The 20,342-nt window shown below is 32.5% G+C and overlaps 1 protein-coding gene across 1 annotated transcript in view; it reads left to right on the top strand.

The window, feature by feature from the left end:
* The window catches only part of PTPRQ (protein tyrosine phosphatase receptor type Q), a 192,862-nt gene that overhangs the window by 43,719 nt on the left and 128,801 nt on the right, over window positions 1-20,342 (top strand). Inside the window, exons 15-17 of the mRNA XM_076007142.1 lie at window positions 1,747-1,929; window positions 2,305-2,406; window positions 5,995-6,115. Coding sequence (XP_075863257.1) covers window positions 1,747-1,929; window positions 2,305-2,406; window positions 5,995-6,115 — 406 coding nt within the window. The remainder of the gene's footprint in view (window positions 1-1,746; window positions 1,930-2,304; window positions 2,407-5,994; window positions 6,116-20,342) is intronic.

Below are 20,342 nucleotides of genomic sequence, written 5' to 3'. Positions count from 1 at the left end.
TGCTCTTTCAGACATCAAGAAAATTTTAATTTTCAGTTAGTAACATTTTATTCTTCTACTCTAAAAGGTCTATCTGGTTCTCCTTCAAACTTGCATGATTATTTAACATTATTTAAATAATTCATTGTCTATATTTTAAAATATGTCTGATTTCCTGAAACAGTAAACATTTATGGTTTTGTTCTTTTGATAATTTCAATATCTGAAGTCTCAAAGTCTGGATGCTGTGTGTGTGTGTGTGTGTGTGTGTGTGTGTTTTATATTTTTTCTTTTCTTTGCTGTGTTTCACTATTGGTATTTGATTTGCTTGTGTGTTTAGTGATTTTATCAGTGAGCTCATATTCCTTGAAACTTTATTTGTGGGAAATTTATGTGGTTTGAGTCAAAGTTGAGTTCCTTCAGAGAGGATTTTTATCATATTTACTTCATATAGTTGCTTAGGAGTAATAGCAACCCAGGACTACAGTTTCATTTTAATTTGAATTCTAAAGTAAAGGTTTTTTCAGGCTGCATATAAGTATCATGGATTTGGGCCACATATGCTCATGGGGATAGGCTTGTAATTCTAAAACAGGATTATTTTTATTTCTTTTCCACCTCTCCACCTAGAAGATTGGCAAGAAAAAAAGTTTCTTTTCTGTGTTCTCTGCAAGGTGGATTTATTTCTCCCCATTCTCTGATAATGACTGCACCATCTTACACAAGTCCAGGAGTTAACACTCACATGGGATTCTATGACACCTGCAGAAGAATTTAAGTTATCTCCTAGAACATGTATATTCAATATACATGGGTAAAGTTGTATTCTTTTGAGGTTTCAGCTGTTTATTTGGGAGTATCCTTCGTTCTTCAATTGGCCCAAGGCTTCATATTCTTTCTCTGGCACTCTACAGAAATGTTAACACGGAAATGCAAAATCACCAGGTTTAACCAGTATACTCCAAGGCAAAGCTGGTTTCTCAGGATTCCTGTTTTTAGTTTTTTGTTTGTTTGTTTTTTGTGGGCTTTTTACGGCTGGTCACCACTGATTTCTAACTTTCTTGTCAGCTCCACACAATTTCTTAAAGAAATTTTGTCTTAATGTTTTATAGAGTTTTAATTATTTTAAGTAAGATATTCATTCAGTTTAGGGTATCTGTTCCAATATTTTGCCAGAATTGGAATCCCACATTTTTGTGCTTGAATCTACATAAGCATTTTATCAACATTACATTCAATACAAGAATATTATCAGATAGAGAAAATTAGTGTTTTATTTAATGATATTCTCTATCCTTAGGAAACAATTTTGCTGCCTGGTCATACTATGCAGCCTCATATCTAGGATGGGCTCATTGACTTGTCATAGAACTTGTTGACAACCAAAACTAACCCACTGAACTTTTTTATATTATTCTTAATGAAGGGAAGAGTCCACTTTTAAGTGTTTTTAGTTCTCTTTCTTGCATCTGTGTATTCTGCAATGAAAGATAGCTTCTTATAATATTAAGTCTTTTAATAAATATATCATCCTATAAGTGTTTTTCTATAGAATCATAATATGCATTTTCTTTTGAATTGAATATTTTCTTATATGTTTGTAAATGGCATAATTTATTTATATCCTACTCCATTAAGGATGTTTATTATAATCACGCTCTAGGAAATGTTCACATATAAATAATCTAGTACACTTGTGTGAGAATTTCAGCAGAATAGATTTCAGGATGGAATTGTTTTATGTATTGATATTTTTGTTTCTTCTAGTACCCGATAGTGCACCAGAAAATATTACTTACAAAAATATTTCTTCTGGAGAGATTGAACTGTCATTCGTTCCCCCAAGTAGTCCCAATGGAATCATACAAAAATATACAATTTATCTCAAGAGAAGTAATGGAAATGAGGAAAGAACTGTAAATACAACCTCTTTAACCCAAAGCATTAAAGGTAAAAAAATAAATTTAATTTTGGGTATGTACATTTATATTGACAGTGTGGCTACAAAATACTAGCTTAATATTATGTTATATATGGTTTAAGTGCAATTATTTTCATAGATGGTATGACAATTCTGTCTTTTTGGCTAAATAAGCTAGAAGATGATTTCAGGTCACATGAAAGAGTACTCTAAGTTAATCCTTTTCCACATTATCCTATATCATTTTGTCATCATAATAGAAGCTACTATTGCCAAAGAACTACATTTTCATTTGGCTTTTATTTTTGGAAGACTGTTGAGTTGAGAGCCATTTTATAGTTTATCTTTTGCGTGCTATTAAATGATTTTTTAAGTGTCAACTTACCTATTTTATTTCTATTTAGGACTAAAGAAATATACCCAATATCTGATTGAAGTGTCTGCTAGTACACTCAAAGGTGAAGGAGTTCGGAGTGCACCCATCAGTGTACTGACTGAGGAAGATGGTAAACATAGTAGTAGATATTGACATACTTTGATTCCATAACATTTCAAGATACATGTATATAGAATACAACCTAATGTACAATTTCACCTGGCCTTGAGTATCACTTGTGTTTCCTGCCAGATTTATATAGTGATTTCATTGTCATGGTATAGAAAAAGCTAGCAACATCATATTTGCATTCAATAAAATTAAGTATAAAAATGCTTTTCATGTTTCTGTAGTCATTAGTACTCTGTAAAAAAAAAAAACAGTAATATTTTACCATGGGAATTTTTAAAGCTAAAATTTAGTTTGAATGGTTAGAACATTAACTGATATATGTCAGTCATAATTGTGTTTTTCAACTTTTTCCTTCATAGCAGTAGACATTTATATAAGTTTTGGAGTATATTCTGTTTTTGTCAACTCTCAGCTTTTTTTATAGTATCAGGATTAGTTTATTAATAAATTTGGGCTGTGGTCCAGTTTTCTCTACATAATTAGCCAAGATGCTATTCCCCAATGTTAATAGTTTTCATATTGAATAAATATACCTTTTCCTAATCACCTTTACTAATGAGACCACTACATTCGTACCTTACCAAGTTATAGGCACATATTATGCTAAGACAATGACTTTTGAGGGATATATTTGGGATTAGGATTTGCATTTTATATTTTATACATTGTATATTTTGAGAATTTTTTTTCTGTAAAAGGATTCCTACTGTCATGAGGTGTGGGCCTGAAAGTATCATAAATATTTGTGAAGTATATATTTTTTTCTTCTCTTTCAAGTTTCCCCATCTTCAAGCTAGCCCATGTACTGTGGATGTCTAGAATCATTTACCAGAGCAGAATGTACATTAGAAATGACAAGGAAGCAAGACTTTTTTCTGCACTGCTCTCCTTAAATTCAGAATAATAAAGTCTTTGGAGCCTTCTCCCTTTGCAGGTCTCTCTGTTTTCACTTCCACCAAAAAATTTCACCAAAGCAACCTGGTAGGGTACTCTGAGTTGCCCCAGGTTTTAAGTGTGATGCCTCCATGGGTTAGTCTTCCCTAGATATTGCTTCCACTTAATATGCTTGTTTCTCCATCAAACTTACCTGTCTGAACTTTCATTTTTTCATAGATAGATTCTCCTTGCTCTCAAAGTGAGAATTAATAAATGTTTTTCCCAAGGAGGCAATGGTTAAAGGCTAGGGAAGAGAGTTAGCTTTTCTTTTTATCTTAAATAATTTCTGAGACAAGAGGTGTTAAATCATTTTAGCAATGTCTGTCTGGAAATAGTGCCTACTTCTTTATTTATAATCTAATCAAATAGTTCTCATGGTGAGAGTTTGAGATCTTATATAAAGGAGTCAAAAAAGTAGTGAACATACATTTTTAGCAGGCAGAGCTTTTACCACTCAAGTCAATAGTTCCAAAGTGTGTTATGCAGTTTAATTACCTGAGCTGTAAAAAATGCAGCATTTCAAGGTAAACTTCTATCTAAGTTCTTGGCCAAACCATATAATTACTAAGGAACAAGATAAATAATAAGATCCTGTTTTGAAAAATTATGGCAAATTAAGAATGGATAAAGGCCTGAGAGAGTTTGCTTTATTGGGATTGGGAGCTTCTTGCCTTCATGGAGCTTGCAGTTTTGTAGATGAGACACAATTTGACAAATGTGTAGAGAAATAATTTTTTTCATTTTAATTACTGGCATAGTTGTTCCCCAGAATTATTCACCAGAACAAAAGAGAAACCTAAGTTACTCTAGGTCATTAGGGAACATGTATCTGTGGAAGTTATGTCTAATCTGTGATCTGAAGGAAGGTGGGTAGAGAAGGGAGGAAGGGTGAGAGATAGGAAAGATTGTGTCAAGCAGAAGGAGTAAGAGCTTCATGAAGTCTTCTCATCTAGCCTCTGAAGCTCTGACATGATGAGTTAAATGGATTGCAAAAGGTTCTAAGTTTTCTTGTTTCTTTTATTTAGATTGTATTTCAGAATACAAATGTTAAAATGATTAAAACCTAGTCTTCTACTGTAGATATGCAATATTGTGTTTAGGTAGACACGTTAATTACATTTACTTAGCAGTAAAACCTTTTACATTAAAAAAAGAAAGTACTCAAAGATATACTCAAGATTAACTTAAAAAAAATACCAAGAACTATCTGATATTCCACCAAGCATCTTAAAGCATATTATAGAATAGAATAGAAATGCTTAGTTGCAACATGTCAGTTTCTAAATCAGTGCTATTTTTGATTAAAATCCTTTTTTTTAACAATAAACAAAACTTAAATTTTACAAAGATGTTGGCAAAAATATTTATAGGTTTTGCTTTGAAAAATGAAAGAGTTTTCAGAGGAAATTCATATCTTGGCGAACAGGCATCTCTAAATGATACATGGATTCTTTTGGTAATCAATATTTGATAGCATTTTTATTGTAGTGCCAGTGAAAATACCAAATATAACTGTCACCATTATTCCTTAGAACTTGTCTCATAAACCTTTCTCTGCTCAGTACAGTTTTTGGAGAAAATTATTGTTACTAAAATAACGAAAACACACATACATGAGTACACATACAACTATGGCTGAATTTATTCAGAGAATCAAAAAGAAATTGAAATAATTCAGGTAGCATTTTCTCCACATTATTGGAAATATTGACCTATACATGAAATATGTATAAATTAACATTCTTTAAAGATCTAAACAAATTATCAGAATTTCTATTAGCTACCTAAGTCCATTTTCTGTGCATAACTATAATAATGAACCAAATTTTATTGTTATACTTTTTTATATGCAAAAAGTTATATTTCAGTATTCTAACACATTGCTGTACTGTTATACAGCAGCTGAGAAATGTCATTATAAATGTTTTATATAAATGAAAATATAAACATGGCCAACTAATTTTTAGTAGTTTTTTTAAATGTTTATTCAATGCAGAATAGCTAAAGTATTTGTATATTCTTATACTATTATAGCAGAATAACAAGTGGATCCTAAACTATTTTCTTATCTATGTGCTACATTGGTGTTTCCTTTATAAACCATTCAATTTTGAAGACTCAGTGAACAGATTTTGATATTACTTTACAGTTTAATGACACAACTGAAACTAAGGAATGTAGTATTCATTTGTGAGGTCAGTCATTTTAACTGCTTTCCTAATGTTATGCTTATCACTTTCCCACTTCTTGAATGTGTGATTTTTTTCCCACATCTTTTTATTGTCTGGGGAGCTCTTTTATTGTCTATTTATTCACCCCAATAAGTTTTTATTTTTATTAGAGGATAACAATTTACCAATATGTACTAGAACAGTAGGTGAGTCACACTGACATACCCCTTGTTCTATTTTCTCATGACATCTTTTTTTCCATTGAATCACAGAAACAGATGTTCTAACACCACCATGCAAAATCTTCCTTTATCATCTCATTTTGAAAGTAAACAATCAGTCTCTTGTGCCCATAGAGAAAAGCACTGGACCTGATTCCTTTACTAGAAAGTTTATAATAAAAAATTTATATATTTTCATTTTAACCTTTTCTTATATATATTTAGTAAAATGCATTTTTCTATACCCTAACATTTCAGCTCCTGATTCTCCTCCTCAAGACTTCTCTGTAAAACAGTTGTCTGGTGTCACTGTGAAGTTGTCATGGCAACCACCCCTGGAGCCAAATGGAATTATCCTCTATTACACAGTTTATGTCTGGTAAGAATTTTTTTTTTTTTTGGAAATAGTTCTGAGAACAAATATTAATCTGTAACATAATAGGAATGTAGTTTTATTTCAGAATGTTATGCCACATTAAGAACATGATTATTAATAGGCTAGTTAATATGTTTTTATCAAGAAACAAGTTTTTCCCATATTATGTAGTGGTTCAAGCATAGTCAAATAATATAATTTTGCAATTAGAACAAAAACAATTATGTGTTATGCATAATTATACTAAATTTCTACTCTTAAAAATCATTGATTGATCAATTTTATATGCATTCAAGCACATAATTTTAAATTCTTCTAAAATTTTACACAAATATTCTCATCCATACTATCTTTTTGTTTCCTCGAGCAGAATAATCTTAAGTAAAATTTAACTAAAAGAAACTTTTTTTTTGAAATCTGTTATTTAAGCTAAATTTTCCATTGAAACGTAAGCAGTGTATTTATTTATATTTTTCTGATCACCTTTACTCCGATTACTTATTTATCCTTCAATTGTGAAAAAGACAAAATCCTATAGTGCACCTAATGTCATTAATGACACGGCCATACAGCTTCATAAAAACATTGAAATCCTTACTTTGATTTAACATAAGTCCTCTTAAGAGGATTCACCAGTTATGTAACACATGTCCTAGTGGATTTTAAATATTTCACTTCAGAAAATACAATTTACACTCTATAAAACATAGGCATTTCCTTCCTCTTGTATTTCTGACTTGGAAGCCCCAGCATTGAGAGGCCATGATATTTTAAAGAAGTCTACTCTTATTCTATTTCCTAAATAAGATTTTTCTTTCCCCAATTCCACCTTAAACTCTTTGCATACTGCTCTTTAGGACTATACTTTCTTGCGTTCTTCATTGCCTAATTCCTAGTCATTTTGTATAGGCATGGTGAAATTGGGAGTGTCATGAGAGATGTTAGTGAAAAAGAAGTAGCTGGAAGAAGGTAACCATTTGCCTCCATTACCCTATCCATTCATTCATTCATTTATTTATTCATTCAACAATAATGTTAGAGAACCTATATACCTGTGGACAAGATACACATAAAGACCCTTACCCTCAAGGAGCTCACATTCTAAAGAGATAACTGGATTATATACCTATTAGCAAAGAAAAATGAGGAAAGAAGCCTAGTTTTGATGAGATGCCCCAGGAAATTCTCTTTCTGGCTCTGGCTTCTTATCATGTAAAGATCTGCAGGACAGAACTTTCCAGGACGAGGGAAGATCAACTGCACAATGTCTGTGGGGAAACACCACTTGTCATTTTGATGAGCAGAGAGGAGGTCAGTGTTGCTAGAGATGAGAGAACCAAAGGAGAGTAATACTGGGGGCAGGAGATAGATAAAATTCAGGAGTCAAGCCATGATCAGGATTTGGTTTTCATTTGAACTCTAATGGAAGTTAACCAGAGAATTTCAAGCACTTTGAATTCTTTGCAGAGAATGAATTGTAGGGGACAAAAGTGTTAGCAGGGATACCAGGTAGGAGTCTATTTCAGCAGTCTGGTCAAGAGATGATAGTGCAATGGAGGAGAGGTATAAGGGAAGCCCAGTGAAAGTGGGGTGACGTATAAGGGAAGCACAGTGAAACTGTGATATCGTGACTCCTCTCACCTGTATTTTTTTTAATCATTCTGACACCAAACATGTGGCATCTAGTTTCATCTAGTTTCAAAGCATCTAGTTTCATAGCATCTAGTTTCAAAGTTCTTATTTTCTATTTTATCCTTTGTCCATTCTCAAAGTTTAATCTAGCACCCTGGTTCTCTTAGCATTTCTGTCTAGAACCTCAGGTAACTAGATACTCTCAGTTCATTTCTCTGCACCAATTTGCCTTGTGTGGGATTTGGGAAGGTTATTCCCACACCCTTCTCAAGCTCTGGATGGTCTGCTAGAGAAGTCCTTAGAACTTTCTGGACATGGTACCAAACTGAACACATACTGATTTTCTGAGGGGCTTGTCATTTTTCTCTTTATCCTGAGAAGAAAGAGCAAGTGCTCCAATCCAAATTTCCTTGATTCCTTACTTTCTACACCATGACTTAATTATAAAACTCTGTGGTCTCAAATCACCCAGGATTGACTCTTGATGTGTAAATAGAATATAGAAAAAACACTTTTCCCTCAATAAAACTTGGCTTTATTTTACACAGACACACTCATGCGCACACACACATACGCACGTACACAGATGCATCCTATCTCTTTCAAGTCTACTTTGTTCATTGCTATTTTTAGAATAGAATATTACCTGGAACATAATTGAAACTTATTTAATATTTGCTGAATGCATGAATAAAAAGTATATTTTAAATGTTAGAAACTTAATATTGATTTTTTTCTCTTTGCATTTCTGCTATAAGAATAGTGATGCTTTTGTAGATAATGCTAATGTAGATACTCTATTTCAGTGGAATAGAGTAAGATCACATGAAGAAAGAACCAAAAAAAGGAAAAACACCTTAAACTTTTCAAGAATACTATGTATATTACACTGAAACATATATATTTATGCATATATGCATAAATTATAATGAAATATACACAGAGATATTTTTAAATTTTTATCATCTTCTTACTATGATACTTGTTGGGAGCTTTAAGCTTTAGTAAGCTACTAAAGTAAGATAGTACTTAGGAAGATATTTGGTTGGAATTGCTCTATAGGGTGTAGCAAGTGTAGCTAAGGGAATGGTCATAATTGTGGGTTCTTTTGTTAGTGATTACTAATCATTTTGGGGGCTTTTGCCATAATCAGTTTCTTTATGGGAATAGAAAGGAGGTATCATATTGAAATGCACATGGGTTTTGAGTCAGTGAAACATGAGTTTAAATCTTGGCTCTGTCACTGAATTACCTGTGGTTTCCTTAAAATACTGAATAAATGGTAGCTAGCATTATTAGCAGGATTCATGTTTTAGGGGCTCATATATCTCTCATAATTCTCATTTGCCATTATTTCAGTTGTTCCAATAATTACCAAATTCTTATACAGCTTTCTTTTTTTGGATATTTTGCTTTTTTCAGTGTGTCTTCAAAATGCAAGTTGCCTATTATATTTGTTATACTGGGTGACTTCTTTCTTTGTCATGAATATTTCTTCATAAAATAGCTCATGAGGGCTAATGTGTAATCATTTTATATCCATTATTGTGTGAGTCACATTTGATTTGTAGATGCTATGTTCAGAAATCTGTTTTTTTTTTTTGTTTTTTTTTTTGAGACAGAGTCTCGCTTTGTTGCCCAGGCTAGAGTGAGTGCCGTGGCGTCAGCCTAGCTCACAGCAACCTCAAACTACTGGGCTCAAGGGATCCTCCTGCCTCAGCCTCCCAAGTAGCTGGGACTACAGGCATGTGCCACCATGCCCGGCTAATTTTTTTTGTATATATTAGTTGGCCAATTAATTTCTTTCTATTTATAGTAGAGACGGGGTCTCGCTCTTGCTCAGGCTGGTTTCGAACTCCTGACCTTGAGCAATCCGCCCGCCTCGGCCTCCCAGAGAGCTAGGATTACAGGCGTGAGCCACCGCGCCCGGCCCAGAAATCTGTTTTAATCTATTACATTTTAAAATAATTTTTCCTATGAAATTCACTTTGTGAAATAACCTTTATCATCTATCAAGATAATAAAGTAACACTTTTCCCCTTGGTTATACTCATAAATTATATATGTATGTTTTAAAATGATATATAATCCTTGTATTCCTAGGGCAACTGTGATTAAATAAATGAATTTTTATTATTCATTTATTTTGATTCTTTTAATACATTCTGATTTGAGGCCTGGCATTTTAGTTGACTGATATAAAGCTTATTTATTTACTACATTCTTGAATTCAACTTGAATTTGTTTAGCAATTTTTTCTCTATATGTGTCAGTAATATTTAACAATAAAATTTAATTTTCTTCTTTACTTATAAAGAAGATACTTTATAGTTCCTATAACATGTAGCTAAAAGACGTGGACTAAAAGTGATGCTGAAAATTCTAGCTTATATACGAATCTTGACTTTTAAATGTTTTTCAGTTTTCTTAGCAGTAATTATGAGAAGTAATTCTCAAATGGTCTGACAAATGTTTAAACTCTGTAGGGAGATACAGACTATACAGAACCTTAAAATGATTGGAGACTTATTGGAGATACAGTATATCCATGTGAAATAATTAAAAATACTTGCTGAGAAACATATTAGACAGTCAAAACAATTCTAATGTAGCTCTTTATTAAATGTCACTAGTCAAATAATTTCCTCAGTAACATAAAAGCTTGCCTTTGTAAATGCCCTTCTGTGTGCCAAAAACTATATGCCTAATCCTGTTTTTTCCAGGTTTCTAAAAGTTTTTCAGCCCATTAAAAATGACCTAATAGAGCATACAATATAGATTGATAATCAAAATGGAAGGGGCCATTTCAGATTTCCTGAATTTGTCTCCTTTGGGGAGGGAAGGTTAATGAGGCAGGAGAGCATCTCAGCGGAGGTGGTATATGAAGGATTAGAGGCAACATGAATGATGGTCAGGAGGCTGACAGTAGCATTATAGAAACAGAGTATTGAGGCTAGGTTGAGAAGATGAGAGAAACAAATATAGAAAGATGGAATAGATGAGTACAAGGGGTGCTTTTTAGAGTTTAACATGAGGTTTCTCATGGGATGATCAAATTTCTGTCTCAGCTCTTTCCTGCTAGTCATTTTTGTGAGTCATTCTGACACTTGGGTGCCAAGGTTACAAACAGGCTACCCATGGGCCACACATGCTTTGCTGGGCCTGTAAATGGCTCAGAAACTCTGAATTGATTGTTGGCATTTAAAAATGAGTAGATATCTAGTAAAACTGCATGTTCCTTTGTTTCTTACAAAAATCAGAACATTTCCCTATTTCCCCTGGCATAATTCACGGGAGTTGAATAGTGGCTGTCTTATTTGGAGCATTTGCTCTATGGTTTACCACGGTTCCCACCACACCCTGTTTTAAAGCAAAGGTTTTAGTCATTTATTTTACCTGTCTAGATCTTGAGTTATTAACCCTTGATTCAGGGGATCTGCTCATCATGTTTGTTTGTTTTTTTTAAATGCACAAAGCTGAAAGAGATTGTGATTTCTTTGGATTATAGACTTGGGAACAAAATGTCTTAGAAAGCTGAAGAAAAGGGCTCGAGAGGATTAGTAGTTACCATTTTGGGACAAATGTTTCTTACATATATTTTTTATTTATTATTATTTATTTGTTTGCAAAAAATTCCATAAAGAAAAGATTATCCCCATTTTATAGTTGTGAAAACTGAGTCTTCATAAGGTTAAAGACTTGCTGAAGGTTATAGACCTAAAGATGACAGAGTCAGAATTCATACCCAGATCTCCCTTACTCCCAAGTTATGCTTTTCCTGCACCAGTAAGAATAAGTGTTATAATTAGCCTTTCTTCTAAAACTAAACAGTGCATCTATAGGATTAGGGAAGTCTTAATCTGATAACAGCATATGTGAAAAAGATTTAGGGAATTATAACAAAATTAAGCCTATTGCATTAACTCATGAGGGATATTTCTACTAAAAACACTCACTGGCTTAATATTGGTCTGCATTCATTGATGGAGTATATGTATTATGAGAGAAAGATAATTATACTGTTTCATGTGTCAAACAAGTTGCATTATTGGTTAATATGATTTAAGTAGTATATGTATAGAGTAAAGCTTGTTCAGGGAGAAGTTATCAGTATGCTGGAAATACTCAGGATCAAGGTATATGAAGGACTATGGGAAAAATGGGACTAGGTCAAGATTAATACCAGTCACGATTCTTTTAGTTTCAAGTACTGGACCCAATCTAAATTAGTTCAAGCAAAAATGATATTTATTGACACATGTAGCTGAAATGTACAGGAGTATACTAGCTGAATGTGGGAGCTCAAATAATTTTACCAGGTGTGGTTAGCAGCAAGAAGTTTGCTGTGGTCAACAGTGGGATGGTCCTTGTGTCTTGAGTTTAATGACACAGGAGACAAGTAGGAGAAGATAAAGTGGAGATAAAGCAGGTCAGATACATAGAATCTTGAGGCCAGAACAAGGAGTTTGAATTTTATTGTAAGTGTAATGGAAAATATTTTCTCCAGGAATGTGATCATGCATATTTGGGTGCGTGGTTTAAATAAAATTATAAAATCCTATATAATACTAAGACTCATTCTCTCTCTCACTCTCTCTCTCTCTCTCTCTCTCTCTCTCTCTCTCTCTCTCTCTCTCTCTGTGTGTGTGTGTGTGTCTGTGTGTCTGTGTGTATGTGTATGCATGTGTTTGTGACTCTATATTTAAGAAGTTAATTTGTAATTGAATTGGTTCACTCAGTTGCTCTCTCCCTAAATAATTTGGATACTACAAAAACAATGGAAGTATACTGCTGGTATTACTATAATAAAGACCTGACCCCCTGAAAAAGCATAGTTCCCTTTCTATAAATCTCATCATATTTGTGTTTTCTTGTTTTATAAGGATTTTCTGGCCAGATGTAAGCTCTAAGAGTGTAGGGACTGTACCTTAACCATATGTTGCTAACTCAGTGCCTGGTATATATTAAGTATTCAAATCAATTTCTAAACGAGAACATGAACAATCTGAAGAAGAAATCACATAGGCATATTTAATAATGTTTGGGGTGAATTTTAATTTAATCTTCCTACTGCCTTGGATTTTCACATTTCCATGTCTCATCCTATTCTGTGTTTTCTCTGATATATGGATCCCTATATAAGAATCAAAATCTATGGAGAGAGGGTGTGAAATGGAACCTGGAACTGTGCCATCTCAGGGAAGTAGATGTTTACAGAAAGGACTGATTATGGAGAGGCCATATTTGGGAGTTAGAGCTCTAGTCAGAGGAAACTAGGTTGGAAAACTAGTTCCATACTTTGGAATTCCAGAAACTTTCATAAGATTCAAATGGACATATTAGTCCAAAGACTATTAGTATAGTGGGTTTGTGGTATTATGAGGATAAAATTGGAAAGTAATAAAAATTTCCCTCCAAAATATATAGATTTTTTTCTTGCAACTAAAAGTAGACCTAACATTTGATCCAGCAATCCTGCTACTAGGTATTTACCCAAAGGGAAAAAGACATTTTATAAAAAAAGACACTTGCAGTTGAATGTTTAGAGCAGCACAATTTATGATCACGAGGATATGGAAACAACCCAGTTGTCCACCAATACGTGAGTGGATTAATAAAATGTGGTATATGTATACCATGGAGTACTATTCAGCCATTTTAAAAATGGTGATCTAGTATCTTTTGTAACAACTTGGATGGAACTGGAAATCATTCAGTGAAGTAACTCAAGAATGGTAAAACAAATACTACATGTACTCAGTACTAATTTGGAACTAATCTATGAACACTTATGTTCACATATGAAAGCAAAACTCAACGGAAATCAAGTAGGTGGGGGGAGAAGAGGAGGATGGGTAAATTCACACCTAACAGGTAAAACAGGCATTATCTGCATGAAGGGCACACTTACAACTTTGACTCAAACTGCACAAAAGCAAATTACATAACCAAAACATGGTTTTGGTTAATATTCTCCTTAATATTCTGAAATAAAAAAATATATATATAGTTAGGTGAAGGTATTTACTTCACAAAAAGTAAATATCAAATGTATAATATTTATAGCTTTCTATAGCTTCAGCTTCTTTAAAGGCTAGAATAATAAATTAATTTAGAGGTTTGCTCATCCTTCAGCTCATTCATAACAGTGCTTTCCACAGCTTTTAATAGTAACTGGAGAATAGACAGTTTGAAATTGTGTTCTTTTGTGAGCACTATGAGTAACAATATTCTAAATTTCAGGTTAAGATAAGATCCAGGTGTTTTAAACTTTTTTTTAAGTAGGGGCTAAGATTGACATCATTTGGTTAAATTTAAGAGTCCTAATCAGAATTATCTCTTAAGAAATGAAAAGTGATTGGACATTTACATTTTTTAAGCCGTGTTATAAGAAATGAAGGTGGCTAAAAATATTGGAACTGTTGAAAAAAGAATGAACGACAATGACTTTAATAAAGTGAAGGGGCACTGATTTACCTGAAAAAAGTTTTGATTATAGGTAATTTCTTTTCAACTTTTCCATCTTTATGATTATAATGTAAAAGTCTTCATAGACAGTCCACCACTGATTATATTTTAACACTTGCTACCCCTGAATCATTTTTGTATCACATTAGCTTTTCAAAGAACATTTGTATCACTTACTGTACTTGGCAAATTTAGAGAAGAAAGGTTGTATTTCTCATTTCATAATTAAACATGTAAAATGACACTTTCATTTATAAAATTAATTTTATGATTATATTTATAGACCCTATAATCTTAATTTCCCAGTAGAAAAATATTTAAAATATATTTATTCTATCTAAACACTGTCAAGTAATTTTTAACCTTGTATTCATTTGAGCACAGTTTAATTTAGGCCAAAGTTTTCTAATTCGTTATTACATTACACGGTTATTGTTCACTAAAATTAACTGTTTTCCAAGTAAAAATTATGTTCCAGTATTTAATGCATGATGCTTGAAAGTATCAAATACAGTGTTTTGTTCTTCCTTTGTACAGGGTGGATACATTCTCAAGCAGACAGGGAGGAAAAGACTAATAATTATCTACTTATTATCATGAATTATACACACACACACACGCACACATAAAACTCGTTAAGTCCCATACTTACGAAAACTGAATTAAAAATTCACAAAAGAAAAAAGCAAAACTAATAAATAATTTAAAAAGTGAAGTTAGAAAGGAATTGGGTAAGATTGGTTCAGAAAAAAAAGAGGAAAAACCAGAGCTTAATGTCAGGAATGAGAAAGAAGACATAACTATAGATACTTAAAAATGAAAAGATAACAGGATATTTTAAACAACTTAATGATAATAAATTTTAAAACATGGGTGAAATCACAGATTCTTAGTAATAATTAGCTTATTAACTTTGTAATAGAAAATCGAAAATCTGAGTATCCTATAAGCTTTAAAGGAGAGAAGTGAATAGTTAGTAATTCTGTATTAATCCAATAATCCATTTTCTGAAGTATTTTGCTCAGACTTTTGAGCCCTAATGGGATGATAGCCTTTAATTATATGGCTATAAACTCCTTGAAGCCAGAGGGCTGTGTCTTTTTCATCTTATATTCCCCTCACCATGTACAGTAACTGATATATTGTAGCCTCTCAAAAAAATATTTGTTGAAGTAATGAAAGAAAAAAAGAATTAATTTAAAGGTCCTGCTTTTTCTAACCTCACTGAGTGTTGAGCACCCTAAGGCAGTCATTCTACTTATTTTGATAAATTTCCTCTCCTGTTGTCCTGAGAAATAATCCTCAACCATCTTCTCTCACCTCATGTCCTCTACTAAATCTCACTCAGCTCATTCATAGCAGATAAACTCAGCTCCCATTCTAAACTAAAAATTGAGGTGGCAATCTCAAAAATTGATTATAATAACTTCCTGCTTTCAGAAACTATCAACTTATTTATATCCTTAACCTTTGCAACCATTCTCAGGAGATGAAATCTCTCTCTCTCAGCGCAAGTACAATCTCTCCAACTGTTTTCTTGATCCTAATTCCTTGTGACTGCTCCAAAACTATGGTTTATTCATGTATGCTTCCTCAGCTTCAACCTCTTTCTCTTTAGTGTCTTTTCCCTCTAATCTTGTAAATGTATCTTTCCAGTTAATGGCAAATGAACAAAATAAAGCCAAACCAAATCAAACTGAATTAATCAGTCAATGAAATAAGAACCATGACAACAAATAAATACCCTATTGTGACTCAGACTGTCTATGAGATTCTAGAAAAGCTTTAGGAATGTGCAAGTATTTATGTCTTTCTAGTCTGGGGTTGTTCAATACACAATTACTAACCTTGATACTCTCAAGCTCTCTAGAGTACAGTACAACATGGAAGAGCAATTTTCTTATACAGTGGAAAAATTAGTGAACATCACTAGTTCATATGAGGAAGAAACTCATTTGATAAAGAGTCAAGTAAATAAATGTCGACAGTCTTTATTTTGGAAAATGGTGTTTAGCGAGTGAAATTATTAATCTAGAATGTTTAGATGATAGCAGGTTAAAGTTTTGAAAATAAATCTGTAGAAACAAACAGGGATGGATGTATTATCAGGGTAGATTACCCACATGAAACAGAACATCAAATGATGAAGATTGGAATTAAGACCATGACCTTTTGAAGGGTCTCAAAGCTTATCTAGAAAACCATGCATACTCATATTTAGGGATATAGGGAAATTTAAGTTTTCCCATGTGGTTTTGGTATTCAAGATTCCTACATAGGCAATTGTTGCTTAGCATATACTTGATGCTATAAGAGATAAACAAAAAAATTAGAAATGCAAATTAAAGCCACAATGAGGTATCATCTTACCCCAGCCAGAATGGCTAGTATTAAAAAGTCAGAAAATAACAGATGCTGGCAAAGATGCATAAAAAGGGAGCTCATACTCTTTTCTTGTGAATGCAAATTAGTATAACCTCTATGGAAAACAGTTTGGAGATTGATCAAAGAAACTAAAAATAGAACTACTATTCTATCTGACAATCCCATTACTGGGTATCTATCCAAAGGAAAAGAAATCATTATATCAAAAAGATACCTGCACTATATGTTTATCATAGCTATGTTCACAACAGCAAAGATATGGCATCAACCTAAGTATCCATCAACAGATGATTAGACAAAAAAAAAAAGTAGTAAAAAAAAAAGATTAGACAAAAAAAAATGGAGGCCATAATTTTTAGTGAAATAAGTCAGACACAGAAAGATAAATATCACATGTTTTCATAAGTGGGAGCTAGCTCAATAATGTGTACATATGGAAATAAAATGTGGAATAATAGACAATGGAGACTCAGAAGGTGAAGGTGTGGAGAGGGGATAGATGATGAGAAATTACTTAATGGGTACATGTATGTTGTTTGAGTAATGGATACCCTAAAATCCCTGACTTCACGACTATGCAGTCTATACATGTAACAAAATTATACTTGTACCTCATAAATTTATACAAATAATAAAAACAAAAATAAATTAGCAAAGCAAAGAAACTGTTCTTAGGCTCTAGAATTTCCCTTATACCCTAGATAGCAAAATGTGATCTGTGTTTTGAACAATCAATCATTTAGGAAATAACTTCATCTTAATGATTATATTCATGCTAACCCAAAACTTGTTCTTGGTGTGAGGCATGAATGAAGACAGCAAAACTGCATCTTATATTTATTCAGAACAATTCCAAAGAAACTTGAATTCTTTTAATTTCCCAAATTGAAAAAAAAAAACATTTAAAAATGTTTTAATAGATTTAGCATTAAATTAGTAAAATTATTTCACCAAGGGCTTCCCTCAAGTTTTTTCTCAATTTGAAAATATTCACTGATTGCGAGGTTTGGCTGATGTTGAAAAGTTACTTATTTTAGATAATAAGTATTGTGTAACATTTATATTTCTTCCATTTTCACACAGTTGATGACTTTGGATATGTAAGAGTTAGGCTGGCTGTGTCAGGGAGGACTGTTCTCTTCCTCACTCCACCTTAGTTGAGTCCCTATTCTACTCTAAAACTTTACAGACAAGCTTTCTAGTGAACAAAATGTCCTGCATCTTTGGGGACTATGGCTTTTTCTCCTTTTCTATACTTTGGTCACAATTTCTTTGTTCATTGCTTTCTATTTCTTCTTTGCTTTTAGCTACTGTGGAAAAAAGGTTGTCATTGTCCTTAAGGAAATAACATTGTTATTTAATAAAATGTTTTTATGATTAATTACTGCTTTATCTCTCTATTTTGAGGGTTGTGTCTTACTCATTTTTATGCCTAACATAGTACTTGATACAAAGTAGATGCTAAGTAAATTTGTTGGATTTTGTTGAATACTGATTTCATATATATCATCTCTAAATTGAAAGGGGATGGGGAAGGTATCTATCTTTATTTGGAGCACTATCTAAAGAACAGTGCCTCCCTAACTCAGACATAATGTTCTGCATTTAAAAGACTAAAGTAAAAGGTAGAAAAGAATATTCATGAATACGTTATTCAAAAAATGGACCACAAATGACTAATAAACACATAAGAAGATATTCTGTCTCGATCAGGGTCAGGTATGTGCAAACTAATATTGGATATTTTTGGTCTATTAGACTTGTAGAAATTAATAATAATAATATCCAAACTAATATGCAAGGTTACCTAAATGGGCACTCTCACATATTTTTGGTGTGACATTAAATAACAATAATTTTAAATTTGGAGCAATGATCATTTTGGAGCAGTAATTATTAAAAATTTAACAATTATTCAAACCATTTGACTCAACAAGTATACAATCTAACAAGCAGAAATTAAAATACCATCATGAGAAGATATTTTTTTAAGGATAACTACTGCATTATTAGTAATAGCTAAAGAAATAAAAAAGAGAAACAACCTAAATCTTAATTCATAGAAGAATGGCTAATAACTATGGTACATCCAAATTATTTAGCTACAAAAGTAAATAAATCATTGTTATTAACATGATAAGGGAAAAAATCAAGATACAGGAGAACATATGCTTTTATAAATGAAAATAAAACATGGTAATGGAACACATAATAATTCTATTATAATATTTTTAAGCTAATAAGAACACAATAGAGATTGAAAAACTAAATCAGCTAAAACCATGAGTAAGGACTCCTATGGCAGTATCAAAATTGGATTTCTTAAATATGAGAGAGAGTGAACTCTCTGGTCTACAAGATTGCTCACTAGATCTCTTCTTAGAGAGCAAAGAACTCATGCCTCAGCCTAGAGATTTATGTGTGTCATCTCCAATATGACAACAACTACTAAGAGCAAGGAAGATGAAGGTAGATCCTCAGTGACAGTTTACTTCTCTCTCCTTTCCCTTCCTCTCAGTTCTCAGTTTTATAGCAAACCATATCTTATGTACATAAGATACATTTTGAATTGTTTCAATTGAAGTTTGTGCTCAGAGATTTTTCTACTTTATTCATTAAAACATTAGCCACAATCCTAAACTCCAAAGGAAAAAAAAAAAAACAACCCCAGACAAAAGTTTAGTATCTGAAAAAATTTTTATTAGTATTTTTTTGTCTTTGCAAGTAAACCAGCCTATCTGCCAGATGCAGAAACTATATGTCTTTGCTAATTGAAGTGTACTATTAAATTTCTTATTAAGATAATTTATAAAGACTATCTTATTCTTACTGAACTATCTAACACTTGACAAGAATTTATATTTGATCTGCACTTTCCAAGTAATTGCCTTGATTCTGTATTATCTATGGAATATAATCTGGATTTTTCTTATAGTAGGCAGATAATTATCTGTAAGATTTTGCTATAAAGATGAGGGCAAGAAGGTAGTGATACAAAAGTGGCAGATAGCATTGAAAAATATGCTCCAAAAGTATATTTAAAAGCAGATATAATGCAATATGATTATTTTAGCTATTTTCATAACTTTAGAGAGCTGTTTTGGATTAGCTATTCTGTAGTGTTCTGATGACCTGTGACCAGGAATATGAAATTGGGTAAAGTTTCTTTGACAAGGAATCTTTTCTGAGACTAATAGCCACAGCATTAAGAGTTTTAAAAGCCTCTCTCCTGTGGTCTCAATGAAGTCAAGCTCTCCTGACTGCTTCTGTAAGAGGATGTCTAATGAAACTGTTTCAAATTGCTCAATAGCCTGGCTAATCCCACCTGTCTCCAATCCCATACTCTGAATCATATTTTTCTCACTGTGGTAAGCTTTCTAACTATTTTACAGATAGCAGTACTTACATTTGGAATGAATTGGTGCTTCTGTAATAGTACAGCCATGGCTGAAATATATCTCATTGTGGATACCCTTAATTCACTTAAAGTCTGTCATTCCTTTTAATGATTCAAGGCTTCAAGTGTTTCAGTGGCAAAGAAAGAGCATTTCCCATTCAGAGGGGATATCCATTTACTTCTTGGGTGCCTTGTGTGTCTAAAGAAGAAAAAATATGAGATTACATATGACATATACTTTTTCTGTGTTATTAATCATATTTCCTTATCTAAATCCTTCAATAATTAATTCTACTGTTCTTAAAGTATGATTTTTTTAAAGTGCATATTTTTCAGCACTACATATTC

This window comes from Microcebus murinus, chromosome 10 (assembly GCF_040939455.1).
Source record: "Microcebus murinus isolate Inina chromosome 10, M.murinus_Inina_mat1.0, whole genome shotgun sequence".
Taxonomy (NCBI): Eukaryota; Metazoa; Chordata; class Mammalia; order Primates; family Cheirogaleidae; genus Microcebus; species Microcebus murinus.
Note: the sequence above shows the minus strand (reverse complement) of the source record. Positions and strands in the feature narration are given on the sequence as shown.